This window comes from Ictalurus punctatus, chromosome 13 (genome assembly GCF_001660625.3).
Source record: "Ictalurus punctatus breed USDA103 chromosome 13, Coco_2.0, whole genome shotgun sequence".
Lineage (NCBI taxonomy): Eukaryota > Metazoa > Chordata > Actinopteri > Siluriformes > Ictaluridae > Ictalurus > Ictalurus punctatus.
In genome coordinates, this window is record NC_030428.2 from 23240315 (window position 1) to 23255038 (window position 14724).

Here is a 14724-nt window from a genome sequence, read left to right on the forward strand (position 1 = left end):
AAAATAATTGACAATTTGGAGAAAATCACATAGCGAAACAACATTAAGAGAAGCAAGTAACCGATACCTGAAGCTGAACCAGTTCGTCTTGTCTACAACACAGAACAATGTACAGTTCTAAAGATTTTAGCCTGGAAATGAACAAAGGCAATGATTTAGATGCATGACAGTAATTGGCTGTTTAAAAACAAACAAACAAACAAAAAACATTTTCTTCTTGTGGCTCGGTCTACCTAAAATTTAACAATACAGTTTATTGTTAACACCATGTAGGAGTCTCTAGCCCGATTTCTCGATTTAATTTTGATTGAAACATTATATAACTATAAGCTATGTTACCCCCTAGTATGACCACTTTTAATGTATAAATGTTATTAATCATGCAAGCAGCATTTTCGGAAGACACGCACCCAGAATCAGGGAGCTTAACATTCACAAATGCACTACAGTTTTTGCCTAAGCAATCACAGGAAATCTAGAGCCATAACTTTAGACAAACTGATTCAAGAGTGATGTGAGGTTTCACTCATGATTTTTATGTTTCTCTGACTATAGGAAAAAAGGTCTAGATGAACAAATATGCAGCAGGATGGCATTGCTGCTGCAGCTGCAGCTACTGCTGTGTCCTCTGGAGTTGTCTGTTGCTATTTTGAACAGTGGCTGTGATTGCGACTGCTCTGACCTGAAATCTGACCTAAAAAACATCTATGGTATTTATATATTTTTTTATCATCAGTCTGGTCTTTGTGCAAGTATAGACAGGTGAGCCAAATTTGGGATGCCTGCCTTTTAAATTTTGGACACACAGTTCAAAAGTTATGACCATAAACATACTTCCAAATTAGGCCCAAATTTGACACGATGGTGGTGCTATAGCATTGGTAGCACTTGGTCCAAATTTGGTCCTTAGACCCTCACCGATCAGTGTGCCAAATTTCAAAACTTTTTACCAGACAGTTCTATGGGCTGCCATAGACAACCTTGCGAGAATAAGAAGAACAGGAACAGTCTGAATAACAGTAGGGTGCCTAAGCACCATTGGTGCTTGGCCCAGTAAATGTTTCACATTCACTGACAGAAAAAAATTGCCAGACTGTTGTGAGAGTCATAGGACATTTGGTGCATTTATACAATCATGATGTATGTAAGTATTATTCTTTTCAATCCCAATACAAAAGACTAATAGGGGCTAATGCTATAATATAAAGTTACTGACATGTTTACACCAGAACGGCAATCAAACCACAATATATTTTTCTTGGAACGAGTCTAAACGCTTATACAGTACTTTTCAGCAATTTCCTTTTTAAGTACCTCTGTTTATCCACTTTATTTCTGCTAGGATAATACTAATTTCGGCTATAACCTCTACGTAAGTTTCAATGTTAGATATAGAAGTATCAACTCAACATCAAGTATTTGTACCTACTGGTCCAATACTTAAGATACAGTCATGCTGAATGAGCCTTGTTCCAGATCTGTAGATCCTAGTTCTGTATTTGTACATAAGCTCTGTGAGCAAATACCTATTTTTACTGAAAACTTTTAGGACAATCTATCTGTCAAACTAGTCAGCCTACTATAGTGAGGGAAAATTAAATATATTTAAATAAAGAAATCTGGCCCTTAAAGAAATAGTTCTGAGCAATTTACACAATTACCTAAGTGTACTCGCTCAGCTAGTGTCTGCTTCTTGGCATTTGTAATGTAACAAAGCTTGTGCAGCTAGAAGGTAATTCTTAGTCACAGAGTCCCAGGCTAACAGGCTGAAAGGCTGTATATTTGATCAAACTGACCTTTTTTGTCCATCATACTTTGAAGTATTTTATACCATGTGATGCTGACACAGCTCTGATATTGGCAATGAAGCAAAAATAGAAAGAAATAAAAAGATGAATGTATCCTTAAGAGCCTTTCATTATTTGTTAGCGACATTAAAGTCTATTATATTACTTGGCTGAGAAACTAAAATTTGTTTTAATTTTTGGCCAAACTTTTTTTTAAAGCCAGGAATACAATATGGAAGCAATAAAACACGATAAGCGCTATGAGAAAATAATCAACAGTGGGGTGTTGTGATGCTGCCTGATGTGAAGCAATTTACTGTTAATTATTTTCTCATTACAGCATACCCTGAATTGATTTATTCCACTTATACAATTTGCCAATACAATGCCATACATAATTTGTTAACTGCGTTTCATGTTGTGAAATATCCCCAAAACAAGCTAGTTCCTGTTATCACTTATGTTATAACTACTATAAACATTCCCTCACCGCCTCTCTTTTCTCACTTCCTCAAAGTTAAAAAAAAATAAATAAAAAAAATAAAAATCCATGTTACAGAGAAACCAGGTCAGTCACTCAACCAATCAGAATCAACCGTTCATTTTTGTATAAATGTAATTTTACCACATTTTCTGATTTATTTTCACAGCATTCCAAAATTCATGCAGTTATCGCAGTAATGACTATCCTGTGCACTACAGTGCTCTGCGAGAAAGTTCTGCTTAGCACAGCTAAATGACAGTCATGTCGACTCAACACTGCTGAATCTAATTTAATTACAAGTGTTGTCCAATGTGAAGAGCTACAAAGCGATAACCACAACACATCGCTGAAGGGCAGTCAGAAAACCTTATTGCCAAAGCCAGCAGCAAATACAACAGCCTCAAACAGCATTGGAATGAATAAACCATCTAGGCCAACAGGTTTGGATGAGTTAATGCTTCAATCAGTTCTAATTAGACATTGATGTTTGATTTTCAATTAGACAGATGAGGCAGATGGACACAAGACCAAGAGCTCCTGCTGATCACTGCAGTAGGAGCAACAGTATAGGAGCCATTTAATAGGGCAGAAATTGCAAAGGCAAGCGGAAGGAGAAGGAGAGGGAGAGGATAAGAAGAAATGTTTGCTAGGGCTAATGGCTGTAACCTCAATGCCCAACAGCAAGGAGCTGGCTGACTAAAATCCTCAGGGTCATTTGAGTAATGGAGACAAAAGAATCTCCCTATCCTGCAGGCATGAACCATGGATACTTATGCTTTCCTCTCACCGCTCAACTTCTCTCTCTGTCTGCATCTGTTCATTCTGAAACAAATATCATCCTGTAGTGTGTGCTTCTGATGGCATTGTACCTTGTATTCTGTCCATGCTACCAGCCGATGCAATTTATCACCTGCCTAGGGAATAACATCCAGGGAACAGAGACTGTAAGGAAAAAAAAAAAAAAAAAAACAAGCAATCTCGACACAAAAACAAGGTTCACTATAGCACAAAAGTGAAGACTTTTTGTGAATGAGACAATGGCTTTAAACACAGCTGCGAGTAGGGGTGGGCAAATTGTAGAAATATGATTAAAGACCTTTTTGGCAAGTTAGGACAAAGTGTGCTTTTAAAAAAAAAAAAAAAAAAAAAAAAAAAAAAAAAAAAAATTCAATTATTTATGTTCAGTAAGCACTTTATCCTGGTCATAGTTGCAATGGAACCACAGCCATTGCAAAAAACACACACACAAACAAAAAGTTGTCCAATCAGCCCTGTCATTAGAAACACAATCCTGAAACACTGCATTGGGGTCTGACCTGATTTGACATTTTTGTCAGAGCCATTGATGCATTTTATGAGTGCGCGGTGACTGACATGACAGACCATGGCATGTCACACAGGACACAAAAAGAACACTACTATCTTACATGTAAAATTTCAAATAATGTGGTACCAGAAGTTCATAGACGGCACACCTGCTACTAAAAGGATGTCAGTGCATCTCTGGGGATCTCTGAGCAAACACAGGTAGAAATGCAGTGTCTGCAGAAAGTATGTTGCACTGGTTCTTAAACTCTCTTAAAATTGGTATTACAATACATATACATTAAACATATTATGAGATCATAATGGAATACTTGCAGGACCCCTCCAGCTGCAAGCCCTTTATCACTACCTTTTGATCCGCTAGCAACAGCCCAAAATTGGATCCCATTTTGTGCAACAATTAACCTGGTCAGTGTACCGGTGCTACCCACAACATGTCAGAAAAGCTAACTGTGAATGTATGTATCGCAATACTGATATTATAACATCATATGGCTAGATCTCTTTGGCATCATGTCTGGATCAAACTGCACCAATTACGTCCTCCAGGTTTGTGCTGGAGACTTCCAACTGTGTTCAATGTCGATGAAGATATTGCTGACAATACACAACGACTACAAAAGAAATTCTAGACAAAATGCAACCTAATTCTTTCCAGCAACATTTGAATGCAAATTGCATGGGTTTGTCAGTATTACTGTGTGCAAATTTGGTTGAACGTTGCACAGATTCTTTACCTACTTTATCAAAGTCACTTTGCAGTGTTGCTTTCTAGGCTAAAGTCCGCCTCGAGGCATACGGTCAACATTACGCTGTACTGTTCAATCTTAAAAAAACAAAAAAAAAATAAATAAAATCGACTGATCTTCCATGACCATGTAGCATTAATGAGCCAAATTACATCCAATGAGCTGACCTAAAGTATCTTAACATTAGTTTCCCAACAAATCGACAAACAACTGAACCTGTAACAGTTCTGTGTTACTGAATTATCAACTTGTAGGCTGCAAAAGTCAAGCTGCCAGATTCCCGTTCAAGGGTGCTCATTTAGAGATGAAGGATGCCAATGAAGGAATGCAGCAGACATGACCTCCATGTCTCATTCAACTGGTGGGACACATAAATGCACTCCATAAAACTTGTCGGACAATTATTTTGCCATCATAACTGCAATGATGATCAGAAGGACCCTTTAAGCATGCATAGTCAGATCTATACAGGTGTTGCATTTCATGACCTTTACAAACAGAAGACGGCAGCACATGAAAGCCTCATCTCCATACACAAACTCGACTTCATTAGTCCTAAATAAGCTTTGATGCAAATCATAACATAAATGCGATTTTCATTAACAAATAGCATGTCTTTCAAATCCACGCAGCTTTCTGAGACGCTCATGATAAGAACACACAGCGTAGATCAGCACCTTATGGGCATTTCGATCGAGTTTCTTACCGGCGGATGGAGTTATAAGGTGCTTATGAAGCTCGCGTCCTTGTCACGAGTGCGTGTGCGGAATGCGGGAATGCGTAAAGCCGGGAAACGCCACTGCAGTCCGCATCGGTCGGGCAGGTTTCTGCTTCTCCCTCTCTCTTTCAGTCTGTGTGTGTGTGTGTAAGTATCCTCGCAGGCAGGTGGCTGACTCTCTCCTCCGTTATATCTGCATTTCAAGGCCGGTGTCGGCAGGACTGGCACTGCTGATTCGGCGCAGCTGTACGTTTTATTTTTGACTTCTACTCATGAAGAAGGAGGGAAGGAAGATTCCTGTGTAACTCAGGCACTCTATAGACAACTAGACACAGCACACTGCAAACACACTCTCTCGCCCTACCCGGTCTGTGGCGCCCGGAGCATGCGCAATGGAACTCTCGGGGATTAGCTGGAAACGTCTGCAGGTGGGACAAGTTTTGCAAGTGGTGTGTCAGAAAGTTCCTGCAGGGCTTCCTGCCCAACCCTGCTGCTTAAGATCCACCACCCTGTAAGCTTTGTTTCCAACATACCTGCCTCTAATACACTATTCAGATAGTCAGCTATAACACTTAAACTGAAGTCCAAGTGTTGAACTTGAAGTCCTTGAACCTTTACATTGGTGCTCAAATGAGCCCTGTTCTAGCCATGGGAAATATTCATTCATTCATCTTCAGGAACCGTTCTATCCTGGTCAGGGTCATGGTGCATCTGGGGAAAACTGGGTGCAAGGTGGAGATACACCCTGGATGGGTTGCCAGTCCATCAGAGGGCACTATGCACACACTCATTCACACCTCAGGGAATTTAGCGTAATAGCCAATCCACCTACCGGCATGTTTTTGGGAGGGAACTGAAGACCCTGGAGGACACCCACAAGGATGCAAGAAGAATGTGTGACGCTTTACACAGACAGTAACCCACGCTCAGGATCGAACTGGGAACCATGGCGTGATAAGGCAGCAATGTTATGCATTGCACCACTGTGTCAACAAGCAGGATTACAAATAGATCATATCACTACATTTACAAATAACAGTGAAAATACTGCATTATATGTCATTTTTACTGAGAAATCAGCACCTACAAATCATTGTCATCAGTGTGATCTCTAGGAGCCTCTGTTCAACTCTTAAACAGCATTTAATTCAGGCCTTTAAAAATCTTAATTAAGATTTTTTTTTTTGTCCTAAATCTCTGTCTAGGTTTCATCTGGAAGAACAAGCCAAAGAATCCTTAAGTGTCCAAGATTGAGCATTTTTTTTTCTAGTGAACTCTGGTTAGTCAGTTCAACTACAGCCCATATATATATATATATATATATATATATATATATATATATATATATATATATATATATATATATATATATATATATATATAAACAGTGGAAAAGGAAGAGAAAGTCAAATAAGTATTTAAAAAAACATAATGAACCAGCATCCTATTAGCACTGTAGCAATTTAATGTTCAGTAATTTCCTTTCAGAGTGTGATACCACAGTTTGTTTACAAGCCCTCTATAGATTAAATATTTAGTTAGTCAGTAGAAGCATGCACAAAAGGCACAATATACTTAAAAATCATTTTGTATATATTGTCTCCCTCTACCCTGTTCCTAGACATAATAAACAGCAATCTATTACTCAGCAATAACGATAAATAAGAAGCCAAAGCTGGCACCTGAACCAGTTGATCAGGATCGTCTGAAAAGCTTGATTAGTTGGAGCAGGTGTGCTACATAACGGTTGCAGTATCACTTCATTGCCAAATCCTGCTCTTGGAGATCTAGCAGAGCTGGTTATGGAGTTCGCCTATGGCAAATGCATGATTATTTATAAAGGAGAATCACTGCACTAACACTATGGTTAGTTACTATAGTTAAAGAATTATCAGATGTCTTGGTCTGAATTTATTTTACGATCAGCTCATTGTGTATACTTTTCACTTCTGAATGGTGCAAAGCATGCTGTCCAGGGAATAAGGCTGCTGGTCATTTCATGCATGTTGTGTGAGATAATTGTGCAAAAAATGCACAATTTTCACATGACAGTGGTATTTTGGTACAACTGCAATGAAGCAGTTTAAACAAACACATTTTGAGAGAGAGAGAGAGAGAGAGAGAGAGAGAGAGAGAGAGAGAGAGAGAGAGAGAAGGGCTGAATTCCAAATGGCTCCCTATTGAACCTAATATAATGCTGATCAGCAGAACAAGTGACAAAAATAGCACTGATGCCATGAGTTCAGTAAGCATTAACTATAGCCTCTACTGGCCTCTATTGGTCATATCCTTATACTGAGTTCTAGCACTACTTATATTCACCTTAAACTTTACAAAACAAGACTATTCTATGATTACATACTTTCTAAAATGTGAATTTTAACATTCAAACTGGTCCCAGTATGATATTTATCTGCAATTTTATTGCATTCTTTTGAGAAACAGGGAATTGGTGTGTGTGGTGTGTGTGTGTGGGGGGGTGTTCACATATGAAATTCATAAAATGCTATAGGACATTGACTAATTGAGCAAAAGTGATCTAGCTCAAAATTAAATAAGGGTTTCCAAAACCTCAATATTGCATATTATTGTATATAAGCAATCATTTAGAACATTCACAAATAATCATAAACAAATAAACATTAAACAGAGCAAAACATCACAGCAATACGAAATGCAAAGCTTGTACACCATGTATGATCCTGTAGACTGAGTTCAATCTGATTTGCTGTGACATATAAAATAACATAATTGCTGTTGTATATATTATAATACATTACAATAACTGTAGTTTTGACAGAAAAAAAATCATAAAACTCTAATTCTATCTAAATAAAATGCCTTAACATCTTCACTTTTAATGACGTGTTGTGTAATCAAGTTGTATAATCCACTCCTTAATAAAACTAATCCAAACCTACAGTAGTGCAAATGCTTTATTACAATTACATTTTACACCATAAATCTAAGGTATTATAATGAAATGTCATGATCTCTAGAATGAATTAAATGTGACAATAAACACATTCAGTCTGGTTTAAAGCTAATATGGTAATGCTGAGGTTTGGTGGGAGTTTCAAGTTATGCCTGTAGAAATAACAACCGCTTTGGGTGTTTGAAGATAAACTGTAAAAGATAAACTATAAAAGTGATCCGCCATGCTGCCTGCAAGTCCTAATTGTTTACTTTTAGATAAACTATAAAAGGTTTGTGTGTATCCACGAACACTGGGACACAAAATTCTTCTCACGCTCCGATTTGCTCGGTAAGTTCTAACGCAAATCAACAGATCTCTGAGCAGATACTTTGAAAGGTGCAACTTGTTTCCTTCAGTCTGTTATTAAGTGCAAAATTATACAAAGCTTTTGTTTACCACATAAAAAAAGAATAAATAAAACAAACAGTACATTTTCCACAATTACTTGAAAAATGAAAGAATGTTCAAGCCCAATTCATGTATTCGTAATCAAAATAAGTGCTCAGAGTAAAACCAGAAGTATAACACAGCAGGTCTGAATAGCTAAAAGACATTGCATTTACACAGGAAAATATCAAGTATGACAGATCTGATAAGTATGACACTTTTTTTGAGAGGTAAACTTAACTGTCCCTAGTCAATCCTGCATGGCAACAGCAGCTGGAAGAGTTTCCTTGTCTTTGTATTGTAATGCACCTGACTCAGTTCACAGATAATTATTGTGACTTGAAACGGGGCTGGTGGAACCCCTGGTAGAACACAACTACTCAATCACATAGCTGAAATGGTTATTTCATACGAGTACATGGTCCATATCATTGCACTGTGCCAGCACAGGGATTCACTCCAGATAGATCAAGGATGAAGGAAGTCCTGAAAGATAAACAGTATATAAAAACGCCTCTCTTACAGTCAGATAACTGCATGTAGAACATTCATGTGATAATTAAGGTACGTTCACACATACACATTAAGGAACGTTCACACTGGACAGGAGACCATTAAATTTCAGTGATAGCTGGTGACTTCCACCAACATGAGCGACAGCGACAGTTGACACTGTAAAATTCACACACTGGTGAATTTTACACACAAATATTTCCCGAATGTTTCATTTTAGCGGCAAGAAAACTGCTGTGTTGTCAAAAGTGGAATGCTAGTTGCGCCACCCACTGATATATCTTACTATGGCAACAGGTAGTATGAATGCCTACTGGCGACTTTATAGTACAGCGACTGGCGACCGGCAGAGATAAAATCAATGTATGTGTGAGCATACCTTTACAAGTATGAGCAGACTAACCTCCTTAATACAAGTTAATTTTATTTTTCAATCATATTCAGCTTTAGACTGAATTCATTAGAAAACAAAGTTGTAAGTTAGAAGCACTTGGAACATAATGTTTTTCTATCAGTCCCTGCAATACAGTATAAATGATTTTTTGGCAGACACTCCTATCCAGAGCGACTTACATAAGTGCTCTATCAATAAATACATCCTGATACTGGTTCACTAGGTCATGGACTAAGAATACCATCAGTCTGAAAACTCTGTTGGGGAGGTGATATACTAAGAAAAGCAGACAGACCTTTTTTTAATTATTTATTTTACATTTATAGAATGTATAGATAATTCTTTACTCTCACATTTTCTCCCCCAATTTTGTCACCTGCCAATCCCCACCCACAAAGTAGCACTTCCCTATCACACGACAGCTATCAGCTTGGAAGGGTGAAGGCTAACACGTACTTGCTCCGAGACAGATGAAGCCAGCCTATGGCATCTTTTCAAGTGCTACTCATGCTGCATCACAGGCATTGTACGACACTCAGAGTGAAAGCCATGTCTGCTCTTTTCTGCATACATAAGCTCACAGATGCCCAAGACTGACTAGTGTCACTGTGACTGACGCCAACGCTAATGCCCCATCACGCCCACCCAGAGCGCATGGCTGTGGCATCTATGAGATTCAAACTCATGAGCTCCCAATGATGATGAGTGCTTTTCTGCTGCATCACCCGGGAGCCCAAATTAATCTTTTTCGAGAGGGAATTCAAGATAGTGCTGTGAATTAGAAAGTCCTAGTCCAAGTCAATCAGCAAGAAATCCTGGATTTTTGTATGGTTCTACAACTTTCCATCGAATAATAATATACAAATTTCTTTGGTTTGTTTCACTGGGGAAAAGTTCTATGTTGAATCCTATAACAGGTTGTTTTCTTATCAGAGAATGTTTCATGCAGAACCTCTTTAGGAAGCAAAAACTGTTTTCTACTAGTGTATGAATTTGATTGGAAATGAGTATTAAAAAACAAGACCAGGAACATGAACTAACAAAGAAAGAAGTGAGTTTTTTTTTTTATCCTGTATTTTAACAGGTTGTAGAATACAATAGATGTGGTACTCGTCACTCACCTGATTTCAGCTAGGCTGGTCTTGGGGTCATATGTACCACACCTCTCAGAAAAACACACCTGACTAATGAGCGTGATGTTCACCAAGAGACAGCTGACTGCAAATCGGCACTCTTGTTCTGAGACGTATGATACACATGGACCCAGGTGTTCATGTATTGTTATATCTGTAGGTTGATGAAGGGAGCGAAGCCCACCACGTTCTGTAGCAGCACCAACGCCCTCTGGAGAGGAGGTTCCACGTCGATCTCTACATTCCGCCTTCGTAGCACACCTAGACTGGACTCGTTAACGTTATGACAGTGATTCACCTTCAGAGACTGCAGTTTAGGGCAGTACTCAGCCACGGTCCTACACACCCACACACACACACACACACACACACACACACACACACAAACAGAAAGACATGGGTGGCTCATAAAAGCAGCAAAGAAAAAATCCTTTAAATTTATGTATGACAATAAAACAAAAAAAAAAAGTAAATGAAAGGTTACTGGTTTGTTTATATTTTGTTTTCATTAAAAAATATAATAATAATAATAATAATAATAATAGTAATCATACTTATTATTATTATTATTAATAATAATAATAATAATGTTTACTAATGAGCTTTAATTGTGCTTTAATTACATAATACATCAAAATATACTTCTATTGATACATTATATTGTATATAACTATCAATATTATTATATCATAATTTTATAGTATATTATCACAATATCAATTGTTATACAACTAGATTTTAATACATTATTATTATTATTATTATTATTATTATTATTATTACTAATTATGGACAACACAGATGTCATGCCAGAACTGTTTACAGGAATCTAACTCTCAAAAACTAACTGTTTTTCTTTCAATCAACCTCCAGAAACCTCGGACACACACACACACACACACACACACACACACACACACACTCTCTCTCCCTGGCTCACCGGATGGCCTCGTTGCGAACCCTCAGACAGCCGGTCAGGTCGAGATGCTCGAGCTCCCTGCAGCGCTTGGCCACCTCCTCCACAGTCGTGTCTGTGATGTTGGCATTGATGGCCACAGAGAGCGAGCGCAACATGGGCCAGCGTGCCACCCCATAACACAAGGCCTCGTCTCTCAGCTGCCTGCAGGCAGTGAGGTCCAGGGTGCGCAGCTCGGTGCAGTGATCTGCCATGCTCCGCAGCGCCAGGTTATCCACCCACTCGCAGTGTGCCAGGCCCAGGTGCTGCAGGCGGGGGCAGCCCAGAGCCACAGCCACCAGAGCGTGCCGAGTGAGGTGAACACAACCGTGTAGGTCCACACGCTGCAGCTGCTGGTTCTGACCAATCACAGGAAGTAGCTCATCATCAGTGATCCAGTCACAGCAGCCGTGTACAGAGAGGCTATGCAGAACTTTATTATCGCAGAGCATGGAACAAAAAGCTTCCTTAGGAATGTGAGGACCTGTCTAAAATAGGACAGAGTTAGAGTAGAAAGCGCATGAAATTTCTCAGTATATATCTAGCTGCATGCAAATTCATCTTTAACCATTAAATGTCAAATACAGAATTATTGACACGCTACAGAAAAATGGAGTAAAATGAATGTAAAAAAAATCATCACATGAAATAAGTAGTACTTTTAGAGCAGATGGAAATGAAAGCAAATTTTGCAAAGCAAAATTCCATTCAATATGAACATTTTCAAACAGAAAAGAGAAAATGGTCAAACTTTAAGTGATTAAACACCCACCTTCCCACCTCCAAATGTATATATCGTGAGCACTGTATGTACATATGCCTTAGATGCATCAACACCAAGCACACGCATGCATCTAACATCTGGATCCATCAGGCCATCATGCATCTTTAGAGGACAGAATGAATGCAGCTCACCTGTGCAGGGTCGAACGAGCGGCAGTTGGCCAGATAAACCTGAATTAGAGAGCGGAAGGTCTTGCTCACTCGCTGTAGGCTGACCAGGTGTCGTAAAGGCAAGTAACATAGTACATATGTCACGAGGACGTCCTCCCAGGGCAGGTCTAACAGCTGATACCTGCAACAATATGCTAGAAAGTCACAACCAGGAATGACTAGACAAAATTTAAGGAAAGAAAGAGCAAGAGAAAAGGGAAATGTATTATGCCAACCTCAAACAATTTTGTGATTGATATTTCATACACATAAACAGCACAATCTTTCATGCTGATTCTGAATAACAAGTGATCATCTCACTACATCGTATTTTTTAACATGCTAAATGATTCTTGTAATTTTGCCATTTTTGGATGCATGCTTCATTTAATCCTATTTTATTATTTTATTAGTATTGTTTCGTTGTTAATTATATCTGTGTACATGCAAGGTTGAAAATGAAATGCATTCTCATTTTAGATAATACCATTATAATATCGTAAATTCTCATTTGATATTATAATGATATCACATAGATACTGTAATAAAATTGTGTCTTTAATACACCCTTTACGGCACTGTGGTTATCATCAGTGTTTTTATAACATTGGCTGATTCGGCTGTTAATTAATAGAAAGTAGCATGTAGCTGTTTGGACATTAAATTCTATTTCTTGCACTGGTTGTTTTAGTACTATAGTCTTTTGTAGTGTTTTGCTGGCATTTTGTTTGTAAACCTAAATTTTGTAGCACATTTATCATGATAAGAAATGTCCTCAAGTAACATCATACATAATATAATGTCATTACTTTCCACCTATATTCATTCTGGATTTTTGATCCCAGCGTTTTCTGACTCCACTATTTCTCCACTAGATATCTCATTAATATAAAACGGAGTGTAGAAGGGTATTGTAACTGCTCTAGCAGATCTTGTATCGTGAAAATGTCTACAAGTATGGTGATATACACTGTATGGCCAAAAGTTTGTGGACACCTGATCATCACACCCATATGTGGTTCTTCCCCAAACTGCTGCCACAAATCTGGAAGTATTGTATAGAATGTCTTGGCATGCTGTAGCATTACAATTTCCCTTCACTGAAAATAAAAGGCCTAAACTTGTCCCAGCATGACAATGTCCCTGTGCACAAAGCAAGCTCCGTGAAGACATGGTTTGTGAAGGTTGGAGTGGAAGAGCTTGAGTGACCTTCACAGAGCCCTGACTTCAATCCCACTGAACACCTTTAGGATGAACTCAGACCTCCTTGACCCGACATCAGTGCCTGATCTCACTAATGCTCTCGTCGCTGAATGATCACATCCCCACAGCCATGCTCCAAAATCTAGTGAAAAGCCTTCCCAGAAGAGTGGAGGTTATTATAACAATAAAAGGGGGACTAAATCTGGAATGTGATTAGTGTGATCAGTCAGGTGTCCACAAACTTTTGGGCCATATAATGTATTATTGGCACACTCTACAACTATGTCCATTACATCTGCTCACTTCTTTATTGTGCAATATAATACTAACAATACAAAACAGGAAAATAATAATAATAATAATAATAATAATAATAATAATAATAATAATAATAATAATAAAAGCATGCATTAAATGTGCTTGGTATTTTGCACCCTGCAGAACCCCCCCCCCAAAAAAAAAAAAAAAAAAACAACAACAAAAAAAACACCCAACAACAATAGAAACCACTACAAATACCATTACAAACCATCAGCTAACTATTCAAACCATTCTCATTACCATTACTGGTCCTTAATGGTATCCACTAGACATAACATGCCACCAATAGAAGGCAACACATTACCAGTAGAGACCCACAGGGGCCATTACAGTTTCCATTAAAACCAATAAAATTCCCATTATAACCATTAAAACCATTACAAATTCTATGCGGGTTTCTATTTTTATTATTATTATTTTAAATATTAAAAAACGTCTGTATACTTGGAGCACCCGGGTGGTTCCTCCGGCTTTGCCTCCACTGCAGTGTAAACCCCAGCTGTGCGGTGATGATTGTCGTTCATGTTTAGTACTGCTGACCGGGTGATGCGTTAACGGACATCCCTCTTCACATCCTGCACCCTCAGGACCCATTGGTAGCTCTCGTATCCGCCTGATTTAAAATCGTCCAAACTTATAAACATACAAGCATATTATTTTCTAAATAATATTTAAAAATATATATTTTTTAAAAATCACTTGTTGTCCCTTTAGCACAAACATGATTCAATGCTTAAAATTGGACGTTTTAATATATGTTTTTCAGAGGCTGTTATTTTGGGTCACTTTTGTTGAGTTCAGTAACGTTTAAAATGAGACGTTTTCAAATATTGATACGTAACCA

General features: G+C 38.2%; 2 protein-coding genes across 3 annotated transcripts in view; both read right to left on the reverse strand.

Annotated features, from left to right (window-relative positions):
• Positions 1 to 5505, reverse strand: part of LOC108274093 (PH and SEC7 domain-containing protein 1) — a 57380-nt gene extending 51875 nt beyond the window's left edge. Inside the window, exons 1-2 of one of the 2 annotated variants that reach the window (XM_017483956.3) lie at positions 5053 to 5505; positions 3141 to 3213 (exon numbers count right to left, since the gene is read on the reverse strand). The gene's annotated coding sequence lies outside the window, so the exon portion shown is untranslated. The remainder of the gene's footprint in view (positions 1 to 3140; positions 3214 to 5052) is intronic. The other variant, XM_017483955.3, reaches the window with a different exon arrangement.
• A 1962-nt stretch (positions 5506 to 7467) lies between these two features.
• On the reverse strand, positions 7468 to 14439 carry fbxl15 (F-box and leucine-rich repeat protein 15). Its single transcript, XM_017483957.3, has 5 exons — positions 14325 to 14439; positions 12339 to 12498; positions 11409 to 11911; positions 10457 to 10806; positions 7468 to 8914 (listed from the first exon to the last, which is right to left on the reverse strand). Exons 1-4 carry the CDS (start codon positions 14402 to 14404, stop codon positions 10617 to 10619), a joined length of 933 nt encoding a protein of 310 aa, XP_017339446.1. The 5' UTR covers positions 14405 to 14439; the 3' UTR covers positions 7468 to 8914; positions 10457 to 10616.
• Between the last annotated feature and the right edge of the window lie 285 nt (positions 14440 to 14724).

What these genes read in the sequence shown, in the direction of transcription:
- fbxl15 (XM_017483957.3), bottom strand. Translation starts at nt 14,404, where the DNA reads ATGAACGACAATCATCACCGCACAGCTGGGGTTTACACTGCAGTGGAG. An exon ending in GAACCACCCGGGTGCTCCAA is followed by an intron (nt 12,499 to 14,324) that starts GTATACAGACGT and finishes ATATTGTTGCAG; the next exon opens with GTATCAGCTGTTAGACCTGC. An exon ending in GTTCGCAACGAGGCCATCCG is followed by an intron (nt 10,807 to 11,408) that starts GTGAGCCAGGGA and finishes GTGGGTGTGTAG; the next exon opens with GACCGTGGCTGAGTACTGCC.